This window comes from Indicator indicator, chromosome 1 (genome assembly GCF_027791375.1).
Source record: "Indicator indicator isolate 239-I01 chromosome 1, UM_Iind_1.1, whole genome shotgun sequence".
NCBI classification, from domain to species: Eukaryota; Metazoa; Chordata; class Aves; order Piciformes; family Indicatoridae; genus Indicator; species Indicator indicator.
Window position 1 is genome coordinate 95,201,032 of NC_072010.1, and position 16,215 is coordinate 95,217,246.

The 16,215-nt window shown below is 46.5% G+C and overlaps 1 protein-coding gene across 1 annotated transcript; it reads left to right on the top strand.

Moving 5' to 3' along the window:
• Positions 1 to 1,196: 1,196 nt before the first annotated feature.
• On the top strand, positions 1,197 to 15,955 carry ITFG2 (integrin alpha FG-GAP repeat containing 2). The gene is made up of 12 exons (XM_054400635.1): positions 1,197 to 1,292; positions 3,357 to 3,452; positions 3,895 to 3,936; positions 4,868 to 5,045; positions 5,352 to 5,491; positions 8,339 to 8,487; positions 9,789 to 9,883; positions 12,432 to 12,485; positions 14,179 to 14,270; positions 14,764 to 14,881; positions 15,413 to 15,586; positions 15,726 to 15,955. Exons 1-12 carry the CDS (start codon positions 1,197 to 1,199, stop codon positions 15,872 to 15,874), a joined length of 1,383 nt encoding a protein of 460 aa, XP_054256610.1. The 3' UTR covers positions 15,875 to 15,955.
• Positions 15,956 to 16,215: the final 260 nt, after the last annotated feature.

Here is a 16,215-nt window from a genome sequence, read left to right on the forward strand (position 1 = left end):
ATTGGAAATATGAGCCTCTGTTGCTATGAAAGTAAGCAGAGTGCCATGTCCTAATGCTAAATTTCTAACTGAACAATTGTCTTCAACATGTTTTTTGAAAGTAAAAAGGGAGATTAGGAATTTTTTTAATGCTCTATAGTCTAGGGTGGATATGTTAAGTGTAAACAATCCTGAAATTACCATTTGGCCTGCATTTTCACTACACAAACTGAAAAGTTTGGCAAGAATGTGAATCTACTCGAAGGGCAGTCTACATGCCTTGTTAAGGTAGATTAAAGGAGGTTCTATGCTGTCTTTAAAAAGGGGTAGAGTTGTCAGCTGAAAATGGCACACGTTTGTAGGTGAGGTCATGCATGTGAACTTCAACTGTGTTATGTCCTAGGAAAATGCTTAAAATAAATAATACTGACTTTATAAAGTGCACGCATCTGTCTCTATTCATAAAAGGCTTCATCTTGTGTGTCATACACAGGGTCTTGGAAGTAACTGAAAGGGCCTGGTTTGCTGTTGGGTCTGAAAGTAGAAATAGCCCACCTTTGCCCGACCAGCAACAGGGCAACCAAACTGCTCAGTCCTGTCAGACAGATGACCACGTCCTTGTGTCTGATCAGGAGAACTGTTTGCAGAAGGTGGGGGGGAAGTGGTGTTGCTGTTACGATGAGCTGGATCGGGGCAGGAGCAGACAGGTTCTCGGGTGAGGGCTGCCGTGGAGCCGACAGCCTGGCAGGCTCTTTCTCTGCCCGCTGACCCCCTTGCTTACCCGGGAGGTGGGTAAGAGGGTAATCGCTCTGCGGAAGAGGTGGTTGCCAAGCAGTCACAGGCCAGGCTGCCCGGAGTGCCAGCGCAAAAGGCATGCTTCCACAGCCGGAGAGTGAGGCCGGGGCTGGTCCTTACCCTCCTTCGGGCCTTCGCGAGGCTTGGTGGGAGCGGGCTGCGGGACGCTTCCGCGTTGAACTTCTGCCGCTGGAAACGGGGTGAAACGCGGACCGAGGAACTGGTACATGGAGGGCGCTCGACTGCCGGGCGGGTGGAGGTGGCAGGGCCTGCCGGGGGCCCCGGCCCCGCCTTTCCGTCATGTGATGCCGCCTCTCCCACTCCTTCCGCAGGATTTGTTCCTGTAACGCCGCCGTAGCAGGCTGGCGGCTCGCCGGGCGGCCAGCGGCGGGAGTTCCGCCTCTGCAGGCGGTGGCGGGGTTATGCGGTCGGTCAGCTATGTGCAGTGCGTAGCGTTGGACTTCGGTGGCAGCCTCTTTCCGCACGCCATCTGCCTGGGGGATGCCGACAACGACACGGTCCGGAGGCGGGGGGGTGGCTGCTGGAGGCGGGCAGGTGGTGCGGGCCCGACGGGGTGGCTACCCTAGAGCAGGCCATGTTCCCCCGCGGGGCAAGGGCGAGCCCATGGCGGCAGGTCGGGGGAGGCAGTGTTTCCGCGGTCGGAGGCCTGGGCCCAGTTTACATGTCTAGCTGGAGCCAGTCCTGCTTGGGCTGCCGCCCTGTGCAGTAACTGGGCTGGATCAGCGTGGGGCGCACCCGCAGCCGCTCTCGTGGATGATCAGAGGCAGAAGTGTCAGGCTGTAGTGAAGGAGCTGAAATGGGGAAAGGGGGAAGCGCTGAGGATTGTGCAGCAGCAGAGTGGGTGCCTAAAGGAGGTGGTAGGGCTTCCACTCTATGGGAGACTCGAACCCTGGTGGGTGCACATGCAGTGCTGGAGACAAGAGAGTTTGGATCGTAGAATCACAGAACCGTTTTGGTTGGAAAAGAATTTTAAGGTCCTTGAGGCTAACCATTATCTGACTCTCCTAAGTCTGGCGCTAAACCATGTCCCTCAGCACCATATCTCTGTGTCAGTCGGATGGTCCTTAGAAATCCCTTGCAAACCGAATGTTGCAGTGACCTGGGTTGTAGCTAGCCAGTACTTCCATCACCATTAATCATGCCCTTTTACATGGGCCCTGGATGATGTATAGCTGGTAGGAAGGTTAACTTCTGGTCTCAAAGAGCATTCTTTTGTGGTGGTGGAGGTGTAAAGGTGTGGGAAAATGGATTCCTGGGGCACAATGTCTCTTGACCCATGTGATGGGTGAATGTGCATCAGGAACGTTGCTTTTGGCTTATCAAATGGTTATTTCTGCTAGGTTGGATTTATCTGTAAGGTATGTATGTATATGTTAGCTAAACCAGATATGTCCCTTTTTTTCTGTGCTGGTGAGGCCTCATCTGAATAGGTTCTGGGCTCCCCAGTTCAAGAGGGACAAGGAACTACTGGAGAGAGTCCAGCAGAGAGCCACTAAGATGCTGAGTGGACTGGAACCTTACAAGGAAAGGCTGACAGAGCTGGGGGTTTTTAGCCTGAAGAAGAGGATACTGAAACTTAATGCTTAAGTATGTAAAGGGCAAGCGTCAGGAGGATGGAGCCAGACTCTTGTCAGTGGAGTTAAGTCACAGGACAAGGGGCATAAACTGGAGGTTCCACATAAACATCAGGGAAAATTTCTTTACTTTGAGGGTGGCAGAGCCCTGGAACAGGCAGCCCAGAGAGGTGGTGTAGTCTCTGTTTCTGTTGAGTTTCCAAACCCACATGGACGTGTTCCTGTGTGATGCTGCTCTAGCAGGGGTTTTGGACTAGATGATCTTCGAAGGCACCTTCCCACCCCTACCCATCCTGTGATTCTTTTTCTCAACAGTCAAATTTTATTATAGCTCTGACTGGCTATTCTGAAAAGCATCAAGGCTAGCAACGCAGTAAATGATAAAACAATTTTTCTCAGAAGAAGTTACGAAGTGTACACAATTTCAATGCGCACAGTCATGATACAGAAGAAGGGATAGTAGCAACAGGCTCGTCAGCAGGGGTGGTTGATGAGCTTTATCAGCCTTCTTTAAAAAAATAATCATAATTCTGAAAGGCTTTCTCTGTTTCATCAGCGAGATTGAGCATCCAGTATAAATCTGATGTAAGCGTTCTTGAAGCATCTTTTTGGATGACTGCATTTTCCTTATTGCTATCATCAGCTGATTCAGGAAAGAACAAGTTAATCTAGATTCAAAGATGGAAAATGAGGTGATGGTGATTAGCAGAGCAGGATGTTGAAACAGCCAGTGACACAGCCCTGGAGCAATGTCTAGAGAAGTGTTATTTGAAGGAGCTGCTCTCCATTTTTTTTATCTGTGAGAGTAAAGTTAGGGCATTTCTTTTTTCCTAGACATTATTTATTTCAGGCTGTCTCTTTATGTTTTGCTTTGCTGCTTCTTCCCACAGACTGATTTTTAGATATGAATTCTGTAATTACTGCTGTGTGGGAACACTGTTACTGGAATTGTGAATTTCTTCTCACTAACCCAGTTCTCTTGCACAGCTGAACGAGCTAGTTGTGGGAGACACCAATGGGAAACTCTGTGTTTACAAGAATGATGACAGCAAACCCTGGGCTGTGCGATCTTGCCAAGGAATGGTCAGTTCCTAAGAACTTTGTTTAATGGTTGGGCCTTATGGTGTATGTGCAGCACCATAAGCTATTCTTAACCACTGTGTAGGAGTACATAGGCTAGAGAGGAATGGCAGCCAGAACTGGTTCTAATGCCTTGCCTGTAGTTTTGCAAGATCCTGCTTTTGCCCACAGCTACACCCAGGGGCTGGAAGTGATGAGCAAAGTACTGAACAAGCACAGGAACTGGGATTCTATCCCACCTTGATCCTGTTCCTTTGCTCTGTGGATTTTGTCGCCAGGGCTCCAGGCAGTTGTTTGGCTGATGTGGTTCTGTTCCTGAATCTGTTTGCTTTGGCCTTTAAAAGGCTGTTCAGAGTTCAAGAGGGAGTTTGTGAGGGGAGAGGGGATAGAGCAGGGGCTCGTTTGGATTGCCTTCTCTCATCAACAGCCTTCTTTTTTCTTGCAGCTCACATGTGTTGGTGTGGGAGATGTATGTAATAAAGGAAAGGTAAGTGCTAGCCCAACTCTTCCCAGCTGTTTCTGTAAGACATGTAAGAGGTGTTTAGGAAATCAGGGTCACATCATGAGTGTGGAGGACAGTTTGCAGGTGCTTTCTCCACAGGATCTGCCTTTGCTCATAGAGTTTTAGTACTACTCTTTTAAAACTCTTATTCTGTTTAGATATAACCTATATCTTTCTAAGAGCTGTACACAGGTTCTAATGAGCAAGGAAAACCACCTTACCTTCAGACAACACTATTGAATTCCATGTCTCCTGGTGTGAGTACCACAAGATTTTGGTGGTTGGAGGGTTGCTTCTTTTTCTTGTCAGTGGCTCTTATCCTGCTCTGTGTTGGTCCGTGCTGTGGGCCATAGCCCTTCTGCCACTTGGCTGTGTGCATTTGAGGTCATCTAAACGTGACTGAGACATAGAATAGTCTAGTCTTCCAAGCAAATTCCATTGGGTCTAATATGACACTTTCTGCTGGATTGCTGTTTCTAGGTTTAAGCCAGGACCACCAAATCCAAGAGTTCCAGAGTTCAGATGGTTGTTTTTGATGGGTGAAATCGAGTTGTCACATTTAGCATGTAATTTTAATTTAATTACTTTACATAAACATGTAATTTACCTGCCTATTGTAGCTATTGTGTGCTTCAGTGAAGAGCAGAGCTAAAGTGAGCACTGAGAAAGCCACATGTTGTTGGAGGATTGCATGCACCTGTCAGCTTGATATCCTAGTGTGACAATATAAAAAATAAGTTTGGACCCTGCAGTACCTGAGTAGTTTCGTTGCTGGCCAAAACCCTTCTCCTGTAACCTCTGTAGCAGTTACTGGTCTTGGTGGACCTACCCTCATATCTTCCCATACCCTGCTGTATGACAGCTTCTGCAGTTTCTAAAAGAGTCAAAATGAAAAGATGTTCCTCTCCCCTCTTAGAATCTCGTGGTGGCAGTGAGTGCGGAAGGCTGGTTTCATCTTTTTGACCTGACTTCTCCAACCTCAAAACACCCAGATGCTTCAGGCCACCATGAGTTGGCAGTGACAGAAGAGCAGAAGCCAGTGTTCAAGCAGCACATTCCTGCCAACACCAAGGTCATGCTGATCAGTGACATTGGTGAGCTGGTGTGGGGAGTGCAGTATGAGGGAGTTTGTGGGGAGGAGGTGGCAGGGGGATAGAGAGAAAGCATGTGGGACTCAGAAGGAAGTTACTGTCTTGGTGAAACAGGTGCTGTAACAAACCATAGCCAGGTCATGGAGGAGAGAAGCAAGAGCTTCAGGAATTTTGCTGAAGTGCAAGTTCTTATTCTAGGACTGGGATCCTAAGGGATGCTACCTGATGGAAACCAGTACAGTAATTTCTGAGTGCTGGGGGTCTTGGGATTACAAGATCGTAAGACAGCCTGTCTCATATTCCCTGCAGATGGAGATGGAAAGTGTGAGTTGGTGGTGGGTTACACAGACAGGGTGGTACGAGCTTTCCGCTGGGAGGACTTGTCAGAGAATTCTGATCATGTCTCTGGGCAGCTGCTCCTTTTGAAGAAATGGCTGCTAGAAGGTCAGGTAAGGAAACTGGATGTTTACAGCACAACTTGTCATACAGTTTTCAAGTGTCTCACCACGGGAGGAAGCACAAAATCTTAGTCTGTGAACAAAGCAATTGTCATGTTGATGACTTGAAAGATTTGCCCAGTGGTTGTCCTGTACAGGCCACTCAATCAGGATGATGAGGCTGATGAAGCACTCTACAAGCAGCTGTGAGAGGTTTCACAATGACTATCTCTTGTTGTGGTGAGGGCTTTCAACTTCCCAGATGTCTCCTGGGAATACAGTACTGCAAAGAGACAACCATCCCAATGTTTCCTTGAATGTGTGGGAAGTAACTTGTTAACACATCTGGTGATGGAGCCAGCTACAGAAAAAGCCCTGCTGGATGTGCTGCTTGTTAACCGGGAAGGACTTGTGGGGGATGTAATGTGTGGAGGGCTGGGAATAGTGACCACAAATGACCACAAAATGATGGAGTTTTCAGTTCTCAAGGAAGTAAGGAGGGTGGTAGCAGAACAGCTACCTTGGACTTCCATAGGGCAGATTTTGCCATGTTCAGGAGATAAGTTGACAGAATCACTTGGCAGGCTGTCCTGCAGAGCAAAGGAGTCAAACAGGGCTGGGAACTTTTTAAGGAGGAAGTCTTAAAGGAACAGGCCATCCCCATATCTCAAAGGACAGGCTGGAAGGAAGGAGACCTGCATGGTTGAACAGAGACCTTTGGGTGGAGCTTGGGACCAAGAATTTATGGCCTTTGGAAGAGGGGGTGGGCTACTCAGGTGGACTATAGAGATCTGATGCGACACTGTAGGGAGAAAATTAGAAGGGCCAAAACCCAGTTCAAACTTAATCTGGATGCTGCTGTGAAAGGTCATAAAAAATATTTCTATAAATACATCAACAGCAGAAGGAGAGCTAAGGAGAATTTCCATCCCTGATGGACACGTGAGGAGACACAGTGACAAAGGATGAGGAAAAGGTTGAGCTACTCAATGTGGTCTTTGTCTCAGTCTTTAGTAGTTGTTCTCTGGGTACCCAGCCCCCTTAGCTGGTAGACAGGAAGAAGAATGGAATGAGGCCCCTATGCTCCAAGGAGAAATGGTTTGTGACCCGCTATGCCATTTAGATGCACACAAGTCTATGGGACTGGACGAGATCCACCCAAGGGTGAGATCCCTGTGGACTGTAGGTTAGCAAATGTGACACCTGTCTACAAGAAGTGGCAGAAGGAGGATCTGGGAAACTACAGAGGGCTGTTACCCAGCCCTCAATGCCAGGGAAAGTCATGGAGCAGATCATCATGAGTGACATCATGTGTCACACGTGACAAGAAGATTGATCCCAGTCAGCCTGGGTTTATGAAGGGCAAATCTTGTTAGACCAATGTGATCTCCTTCTATGACAAGGCCTGCCTGGTGGACGAGAGAAAGGCTGTCAGTGTTCTCTACCTTGACTTCAGTGAGGGCTTTAACACAGTTTCCCACATCATCCTCCTGGAGAAACTGACTGCTCATGGCTTGGATGGGTGCACACTATGTTGGGTAAAGAACTGGTTGAATGGTCAGGCCCAGAGAGTGGGCCAGTTCAAGTGGTGTTCTGCAGGGCTCAGTACTGGGGCCAGTTCTCTTTAACATCTTTAGCAATGATTTGGATGAGGGAATTGAATGCACTCTCAGTAAGTTTGCAGATGACACCCAGTCAGGTGAGTGTATCAATCCTGGAGAGCAGGAATGCTCTGCAGAGAGATCTGGAGAGGCTGGATAGTTGGGCTGAGGCTAATTGTATGAAATTCAACAAGGTCAAGTGATGAGTGCTGCACTTGGTTCAGAATAGCCTAGTGCAACATTACAGGCTTGGGCAAGAGCAGCTGGAGAGTTGCTCAGTAGAGAAGGATGTGAGTCTGTTGTTTGACAGCTGGATGAATATAAGCCAGCAGTGTGCTCAGGTGGCCAAGGCGGCCAGTGGTGTTGTGGCTTGTATCACGAATAAGGTGACCAGCAGGTCTAGGAATGTGATTGTCTCCTCTACTTGGCACTGGTGAGGCTACACCTCAAGTACTGTGCTCAGTTTTGGGCCCCTCCCCACAAGAAGGACATGGGAGTGCTGGAATGTGTCCAAAGAAGAGCAACTAAGCTGAAGGGCCTTGAATACAAGTCCTATGAGGAATGCCTGAGGGAACTGGGGTTGTTTAATTTGTAGAAGAGGAGACTGAGGGGAGACCTCATTGCTCTACAGCTACCTCAAAAGCGGTTGGAGTGAGGTAGGGGTTGGTCTTTCTCACATGCAACAAGTGACAGGACAAGAAGAAATGGCCTCAAGTTATGCCAAGGGAGGTTCGGGTTGGATATTGGGAAAAAATTCTTCACAGCAAGTGTTAACCAGGCATTGGAACAGGCTACCCAGGAAGGTGGTGGTGGAGTCACTATCCCTGGAGATATTTAAAAGATATGTGGATGTGGTTCTTAGGGACATGGTTTAGTGTAACTTAGTAGTATAGCAGTGGTGATGGGATTGTGAGCTCTAGGCGAGTGTTGGACTTGATGATCTCAAAGGTCTCTTCCAACCTTAGCAAGTCTATGATTCTGTGTGGAGCAGCTGGTGGGTTGGTCTGGGAAACACTTGACTAGTCTTGCCCAGCTAAAGAGCAGCAGTGTAAAATAGTAGTGTTGCTAAGTGGCTTTTGGTAGGGAAACAACCTGTTTACTATGACTTGGATATTTGGCCTCTAGCTGAATTTGTTCTGCTCATGCTCAGCTTCATCAGAAGGTATCAAGTTTAGATACAAGGAGCACAGTGAACCTTTCTGAGGTGTTTATAAAGTTCTCAGTTCAACTCTATCCATGTTTTTCTCTGCCAGTATAGGTGGACAGCCTCTCTGTGAACCCAGGCCCTGATGGCTCACCAGAATTGATGGTGTCTCAGCCAGGCTGTGGTTATGCCATTCTGCTGTGCACCTGGGACTCTGAGCAGCAGGCCACAGCAGAGGGAAGAGACAACTCCACTTCAAGCAGGTGAAGAGCATTATTCCATGGGATAGATGTGACAAGAATAAATGTCAAAATTGCCTCAAGGAGGTGCCAGCACACGAGCTTTCTGGGCAGAGTTGAGGTGTGGCAGGGTGCTGTACTTGCTTCAGTGACCTTCTCTACTGCTGGGAGTGCATGACTTAAGTGTACCTGCACCCAAGCTTCCATGAACACTCTTCATGTTTTTATCACAAAAATTAACAGTACTGTTTCTTTGTCTCCCGTTCTGTTCTCATTAGTTTGGGCAATGAGAATAGCAAAAGCAGCTAACTGAGGGTGGTCAATATCGGAAGTTAAGGCAGGGCAATGACTAACCTAGATCTCCAGAGAAAGACTAGTAAGGCGATGTGGTGATGTATCTAATGGTGGGAAGTGTAGAAACTAAAATGGAGGGCCAGGGCCACTTAGTCTGAAGCCTATGATGATGCTTCAGGTTCATTCACTTCTTCCGGTTCAAGTAACTGGAGATTTTCCTTAAAAATTCTTCACTTTGAGGCTGCCAGAGCACTGGACCAGGCTACCCAGAGAGATTGTGGAGTCTCTGTCTGTGGAGGCTTTCCAAACCCACCTGGAAATGCACCTGTGTGATTTACTTCAGGTGATGCAGCACTAGCCAAGCAGTTGGACTACATGATTTTCAGAGGTCACTTCCAGCCCCTACCATTCTGTCATCTTCTGAGACCTCTGGCAGTCAGTGCTGTAAATTGCAACCAGAGCAATTGAGATGAGCAATGAGGATATTGTCCTTATCTCTAAAGGGACATTATGGGAAATTGAGGTGCTTCTGTGGTGTTCTGTGAGATTTTAAGGCAAATCAAGAAAGCTGTGGCAGGAGGGCAGCTAGGCAAGTCTCCTTAATATCTCATAGACCTTAGTGAAATGGCACCCTCCTAGCCAGAAGCCAGGTGAGGCATGATCTCTGACCAGCCTGTTCAGCCCCAAGGAAGACACTTCCCAAGTGAAAAGCCACCAGAGTTTACATGGCAGTAATTATACTAATTGTCTTTTTTTCTTTTCTTGATTAGAATACTTGATTTACTGACTTTTTTTTTTTTTTGGTGCTCTTCCCAGTTTTCTGATCATTCTGGTTTTGTTTTTAAGACATCATCCAGTTCCTTTCATATGTGGGATAGCATGAATTCCTTTGTCGTTACCATTAAAGGCCTGAACTATACACAAACTCTACCAGCTTCTGGATTTGTAGAGCTTCAAAGTACACTGCTCTTGAGATTGTTCTGGCACAGTTCCAGTAATTGTTCCCTGATGTATGTCTCTCTTTTGCCTAGTGAGGCCCCTGTTCGAGATGTTGTTCTACACCAAACATCTGGACGGATTCACAACAAGAATGTTTCCACTCATCTAATTGGAAGCATTGGCCGAGGTGAGAGATGAGGGACTTGAGGTCTCTGGCCTAGCAATTGTCCCAATAGTTTTTCAATACGTCAGTCCAGCATGAAATTGAGTTTCCTGTTGTTGAAAAAAACAGTGGAAGGCCCCCGCAAGGACAGAGAAACCTCAGCTTCTGTTAGCTAGTGCCAAAATAAAGACAGCTGGATATTTAAGGATGAGAGGAAATGGCCTCATGTTGTGCCAGGGAACATTTAGGTTAGACATTAGAAGAAACTTCACTGAAAGGGTTCTCCAGGGAGGTAGTTGAATCCCCATCCTGGAGATGTTTCATAGACACAGGGATGTGGTGCTGAGTGACATAGTTTGGCAGCAGACTTGGTAGAGTAAGATAATGGTCTTAAAAGTTTTTTTCCAAGCAAAAGTGTTTTATGATTGTATTTGCATTTGAACTTTTTATAGCCTTGTCCTTCCCTAGGTAGTTCTTATTCTCTACCTAGCACAACAGACTCTCTGCAGCATCCACTTTCCTGCCTTGCTCCTGCAGGTGTTTTTGATCTTTGCTTTTACATGGCTGCAGCTTATGCCCTCTTCTTACTCCCTAGATGTCGCTCCTTTTCCACAGCTGCCTCTTTTTTTCCTTGCTTTTGTGCTTTTCAGCATTTGATTCCTGATACTTAACAGCTGTATCCTTTTATTCCCTTACCTATGCAGTCCCAGTATATCCAGAGTTGCTTCCATATTTCATTTATACCACTGTCTTTCCAGTGTATTCTGTTAAGCTGTTTTATGTAAACTCTCCATAGCTGCTGGCTCCTCATAATTGCTGTTGTCTCCAGACTTTTCCTTACACATTGCCACTGCTTCCCTTGTGTAACTGTTTTATGCTCTGACCTGTGCCTGGTGTACCTGCTGAGCCCCATTTTGGTGCCTGTGGGGAATAAGCAGCTTTCACTTCCCATTTGGGTGTCTGGGCATAATACAAGGCAGAAAATTCCCAATACAGGTCGCTTTCTCTTGTCTGCAGCTAGCTGGAATGTAGCTGCATTTGCTCTGTGCAGATATGATCCCATGCACTGCTGTCCAAGAACAATTTAGGCTGTCCAATGTAATTAGAACTGGGGGAGAAGAGCACTCCACTGAAACACCTCCTCTTCCCCTTCCCCAGAATACCCTTTTTCCTCAGTTCCAAAGCTTGATGTGTTTTCAGCGCCTTGGATGCTGCTATGAGAAACATGGTCAACAAGAGTTATGAAATCAATTTTTTCTCTGCATACGAAGCCTTGCATCTAATGAGAGGTGTCTGTGAAAAATGAAGGCACATGGAATAAGGGATGAAGAAATGCTCGTGAAAAGCCCTGTACTGCTGTACTGTCACTAATGAAACAGGTGAAGCGTGCCACATTGACCAATTTGTAAGGGGGACACAGCAAGTGTTCTAAAGCAGGGCTTTTCTGGGTGAATGCCAGCTAGGAGCAATATAGCACTCATCCAGCAAACTGTTTGCTTTAAGCTGATCTGTGGCAATAAGGGAGAATCATAGAGTCTTTTAGTCTTTTTTTTTTTTTTTTTTGAAAAGAGTTGAGATCATTGAGTCCAATTCTACCAAGTCTGGTGCTAAACCATGTCCCTCAGCACTACATGTCTGCTTCTTTTAAACACCTCCAGGGATGGGGATTCAACAGTCAGTCTGTTCAGTCTTCAAGAACCGTTTCAGTCAAGAAGTTTCTTCGAATATCCAACCTGAGCTGCCCCTCGTGCAGTTTGAAGCCATTTCCTCTCATTCTATGGCTTGTTACTAGGTCAAAGAGACCAGCTGCCACCTGGCTCTGACTTTCAGGGAATTGCAGAGAGCAAGGTCTCCCCTCCTTTTTTCCAGACTACTAATCCTGGAATTCTGCAGACCTCAAGGAGGCAGTGTTACTCCTTCACTGTCACTGAAAAGATTAAATGCAGACCTAGTTGAAACCAGCTCCAGTCCTCCCTACCAACTGTGACCTCACTTTCAAAACCTGAACAGGCATGTCTTTTCTGACTGGAGGAGAGTGTACTGAACTGTCAATACTGCTCAGTGATCAGGGGATTCTCCCCTTCAGATTTAACTTTCATGCTTGTCAGTTCCATCCTGCATGCAACTGATATACAGGCTTTGGAGAGGATACTGCTTGCCAATTCATAGCTGCACATAGCCCAGGAAAGGCAGAGCTGAGTGTGTAGATGAGCATGAAGGCACGTGTCTAGTCTGTTCATAAATCAAGGGCTCCCTAGCCATTCACTGAAGTCAGAACTGCCATGGGTCTGCAAGTGCTTATGTGGTCAGAGAGGCTCCTATGAATAGCCAGCAAAACCCAGCATGCCTAAATCTGTGCCAACTGGACTTTGGGATGCCAGTGCCCTACAAATAAAAGTTAACATGAAGTACAATTGGTTGCAAACATCCGCAGATAACCTGCAGCATTGTCAAGGCTCAGCAAAAAAAGGGGGCAAGATGGATCAGCTTGTTTTGGATCTCATTTTTTCAGGAGAAGGGGCAGAAATGCTCAATGCTCATCAACTTCTGTAATTCTGTTCTGCACTTACAGGCTGCTCCAGTGAGGATAGTGGCTCAGGTCTCTTTGCCCTTTGTACTCTGGATGGTAAGTCCTACCACTGTCCTGGAAGAAAAGTCTATCACGAATTCAAAGTAGGAAACCAGGGGTTCAGAGCACTTGGTTTTGAAAGAAGAAGGAGAAGAAGAGGGAGCTGGGCTTCAGAAATGCTTCCTGGATCTGAATGAAAAGATTCTGACTTAGACTCCTTCTGCTCACATATTTTACACATGAAAGCTAAGACAGGAGCCCAGGTGTCACTGTAGGCAAGTGTCCCATCAACCAGGCATGTGATAACATGCCTGTATCTGGAGATATGATAAAACATTAAATCTCAGCCTGTTTTTCTGTTCCTCACTGAACTGGGTCTGATGTTGCACAGACTTGCTCTTTCCAGGAAAGTTGTTGTGTTTTCTGTCTGTTACTAATAACTGCCTTTCTCTCTTCCCCAGTACATTCTTTTCATCTGTGGATTTCAAAATATTTTACAGATTCTAATTATTGTATGGTCCTGTGGCCTGTGAGGGTAAAGTATTAAAGCCATGCTGCAGCAAGCAACCAGGAAAATAAAAAAGTTAGGTCATTGGCTAAAAATCATACAAAAAGCTTGAGAGTGAGACCAGAACTTTGATCTACTGACTCCTAAGTTGCCAGTTTACCCAGTGGTTGAACAGCTGTTTGACATGCCAGTTCAACAGTGCTATTCATGTAAACAGGAGCCTCTCAACCACAGCAGGCATGTGTCCTTGTACTTAAAGGGACTTGGGTTTCCTCCAAAGGCAGTAGAGGAAATGAAAGGTGGAACTTGGATATTTGTAGGGAGGTGCTGGCTTCACACAGAATTGGACCTGGTTCTTCTGCTGTGCCACTGACTAAGAAGTGATAGGACAGGCTCTAATAGGACCGACTCCAGTGAGCTGAGTGCAGGTTTCTGCCCAAAAACCTGACAGCGTGGAGATGTACAGTAATTCTCTGCTTCTCTCTTCCCAGATAGGCAGCCTGGCCTGTTTGAGCCAGTTGTCAGCCTGTCCAGCGATGGTCCTGATAAGGAATTTCTAGTTATTCTTTGGGTCTGAACTCTGAAGCTTCTGCATCTGGCAAGGCTTCCTGCCTCACTGTTGTTCCCTCGTGAGCCTTACAAGGCTGAGGGCACTGTGAGAATACAGATTCATGTGTATGCTCCAGTCTCTCATGGCCATACACACACATACAGCTTCCCCAGTACTATCATGATATTGCTGGATGATAGAGAAGTTGTACAAGAGGTAAGTGTCCAATGTCCAATCTGGTTTTAGCAGCCAGGAGGCTGCTATTAGTAGCCTGTGATACTATCCAACCAGCTCCCAACTGATAGCTGTCAACGTGCTGTCCTGAGGTCACATTACCTGTGGCGTACTGTGAGAAGATTATAGCTTACTCACTGTCTCCTGTGAGAACTATTCATGTAGTTTGGGAACCTGCTTTGGGCAGTTTTCTTTTTGTCTTGCAGCACAATCCAGTAGGCAGAGATGTTGTCATTTCTCTGTGTTTGCAGTTACTGATGACAAGATAATGGACTGTTGTCCTTCCCAGAACTGAGACTGTATTCTCTGTTACCAATCACAGCCCCTACAATAGGCCCAGCCACTCTGCCTGCAGACCCTGGGTGTTGAAGGAAAGCGCAGAGCCCAGAGTTAGCAAACATCTTGCTACCTTTTAATATTTTCAAGACAATATTTTGTGGTTTTATTTTCCACTTCAGGGACATTGAAACTCATGGAGGGAGCAGACAAGCTGCTCTGGTCTGTGCAGGTTGATCACCAGCTGTTTGCTCTGGAAAAGCTGGATGTTACTGTGAGTGTCTGAATCGGGCTGGGAGGGATAAAGACAAAAAGAAATCAATATGGCTTTGTGTCTATGGATTTAGGAAGGACAGAGAGAGTGACTCAGCTGAAAAAGGGTGGAATTATGTCAGGATGACACACAGAGTGCTCTGGCTGCCATTGCATTGTGCACTCATGTCAGTCTGTCCATCTGTGAGAGGTTGAGGTGTGTCTGCCTGTTTAACCTGGTAAGCCCAGCAGCCTGCTACAAATTTTCATCTCCCAGCTGTTCTTTTTTGCACATTAATTGTATACAAGATCTTGCAATACTTAAGGATTGCAATAGAGAAAATCGTCTCCAGGTGCAAAAAAGACTGGACAAGTGTACAATGTCTGGATAAGACATTCAAAAATGATGTCTTGTTGACATATTAGTACTCTGTCTCTGAACAAACAGGAAAATTTTTTATTGTCTCTGGGAATAGTTACGTCTGTGCTAATATGTAGTCTTATGGTTCCTGCAGGGCAATGGACATGAGGAGGTGATTGCCTGTGCATGGGATGGTCAGACGTACATCATCGATCACAATCGGACTGTTGCCAGATTTCAAGCAGATGAGAATGTCAGTGCGTTCTGTGCAGGTGGGGAGCCTGACTACAAAGCCAGCCTTCACAGCCTTTTGCTTTCAGAGTTACTGCTTCCCTCTGGGAGACCTGCAATCCTTGCTCTGTCTGCAGTAGAGAGATAGCCCTGTGTGTATACTGCAAAAAGGCCTAGCTAGTTTTTCCTCTGGTGGCATCTGGGAAAGGTAGGGATGAGAGGAGGTGATGCTGAGGATTGTCTGTGATGGTTTTGTTGGTTTTTTCCCCTGTGTTTCTTTTTTTCCCTTTTGCAGACTTCTAAGCTGTTCTCAAGTGGGGTCCCATAAACCAGCCTCTGCTCAGTCCCCTCTCTGAAATCCGCAAGAAGCAGCTTTAAATCCCCAAATCCCATGCATTAGTTAACAGTTTGGAGACACTTTCTTGAATTGTTTCAAGAGGACTTCATGTATCCAAGCCCTATCCATGTCACTCACCTGTATGCACACTGCTTTGCTACCTCATCATGAGAAGTTACCTCTTTGCTTTATCTGATCTTTTGGAAGTTGCTCTCCACGCTTTTGCTTTCTGCAGGTCTCTATGCATGCAAAGGAGCAAGCAACAGCCCTTGCCTGGTTTATGTCAGCTTCAGTCAGAAGATCTACATCTACTGGGATGTGCAGCTGGAGAGAATGGAGTCCACTAACCTATTGAAAATACTGGATTGTGACCCCGAGTTTGGAAATCTTCTGCAGCAGCTGGGTGTTGGTGAGTGCAGAAAAGGTGAAGGACGTACAGGACAAAAAGAGAGGCAGGTGATGGGCTGGGAACTAGAGTTCCAGGTACTTCTTGAGGAAAAGGGGCTTGTTGAGAATCCCTAACAACTGACTTTCTCTCTTTCCCTTAGAGAGAAGTGATGTTTCTGCTGTCAGAGATCTGATTCACAAAACATTGTATTTTCCTGAGAAACATCAGCAGAGCAGCCCCTCGCAGTGTCAGGATCCTGCTGGAGCAGACTCCTCTAACCACTACACTGTCACCCAGGACCCCATGTAACAAGTTATCTTTAATACGGGCAAAAACTCTTCTCTGACTGAAACTAGGCATCTAATAAAGATGAAGCTGTTCTTTTCCTATCTGTTGCAAGGCTTTCAGACAGCAAAGGGTATACAGGTTGGATTCTCTGGAGTGATGTGCTTGATGGTGGACTTGGGTGAAGGTGGTGGGGTGATTGGCTTTTTAGCCAAGTCCAGGGTCCTGTTCATTAGCCTTCCTTTGCCAGTTTCCATGTGCCCTGCTAGCTAAAGCTAGCTATGGGTGACTTGTGAAGGAGCACTGAGGACATACATAGAGAGCATAACTGAGTTCTATCTCTGTTTGTCTGAATTCTTAGCAGG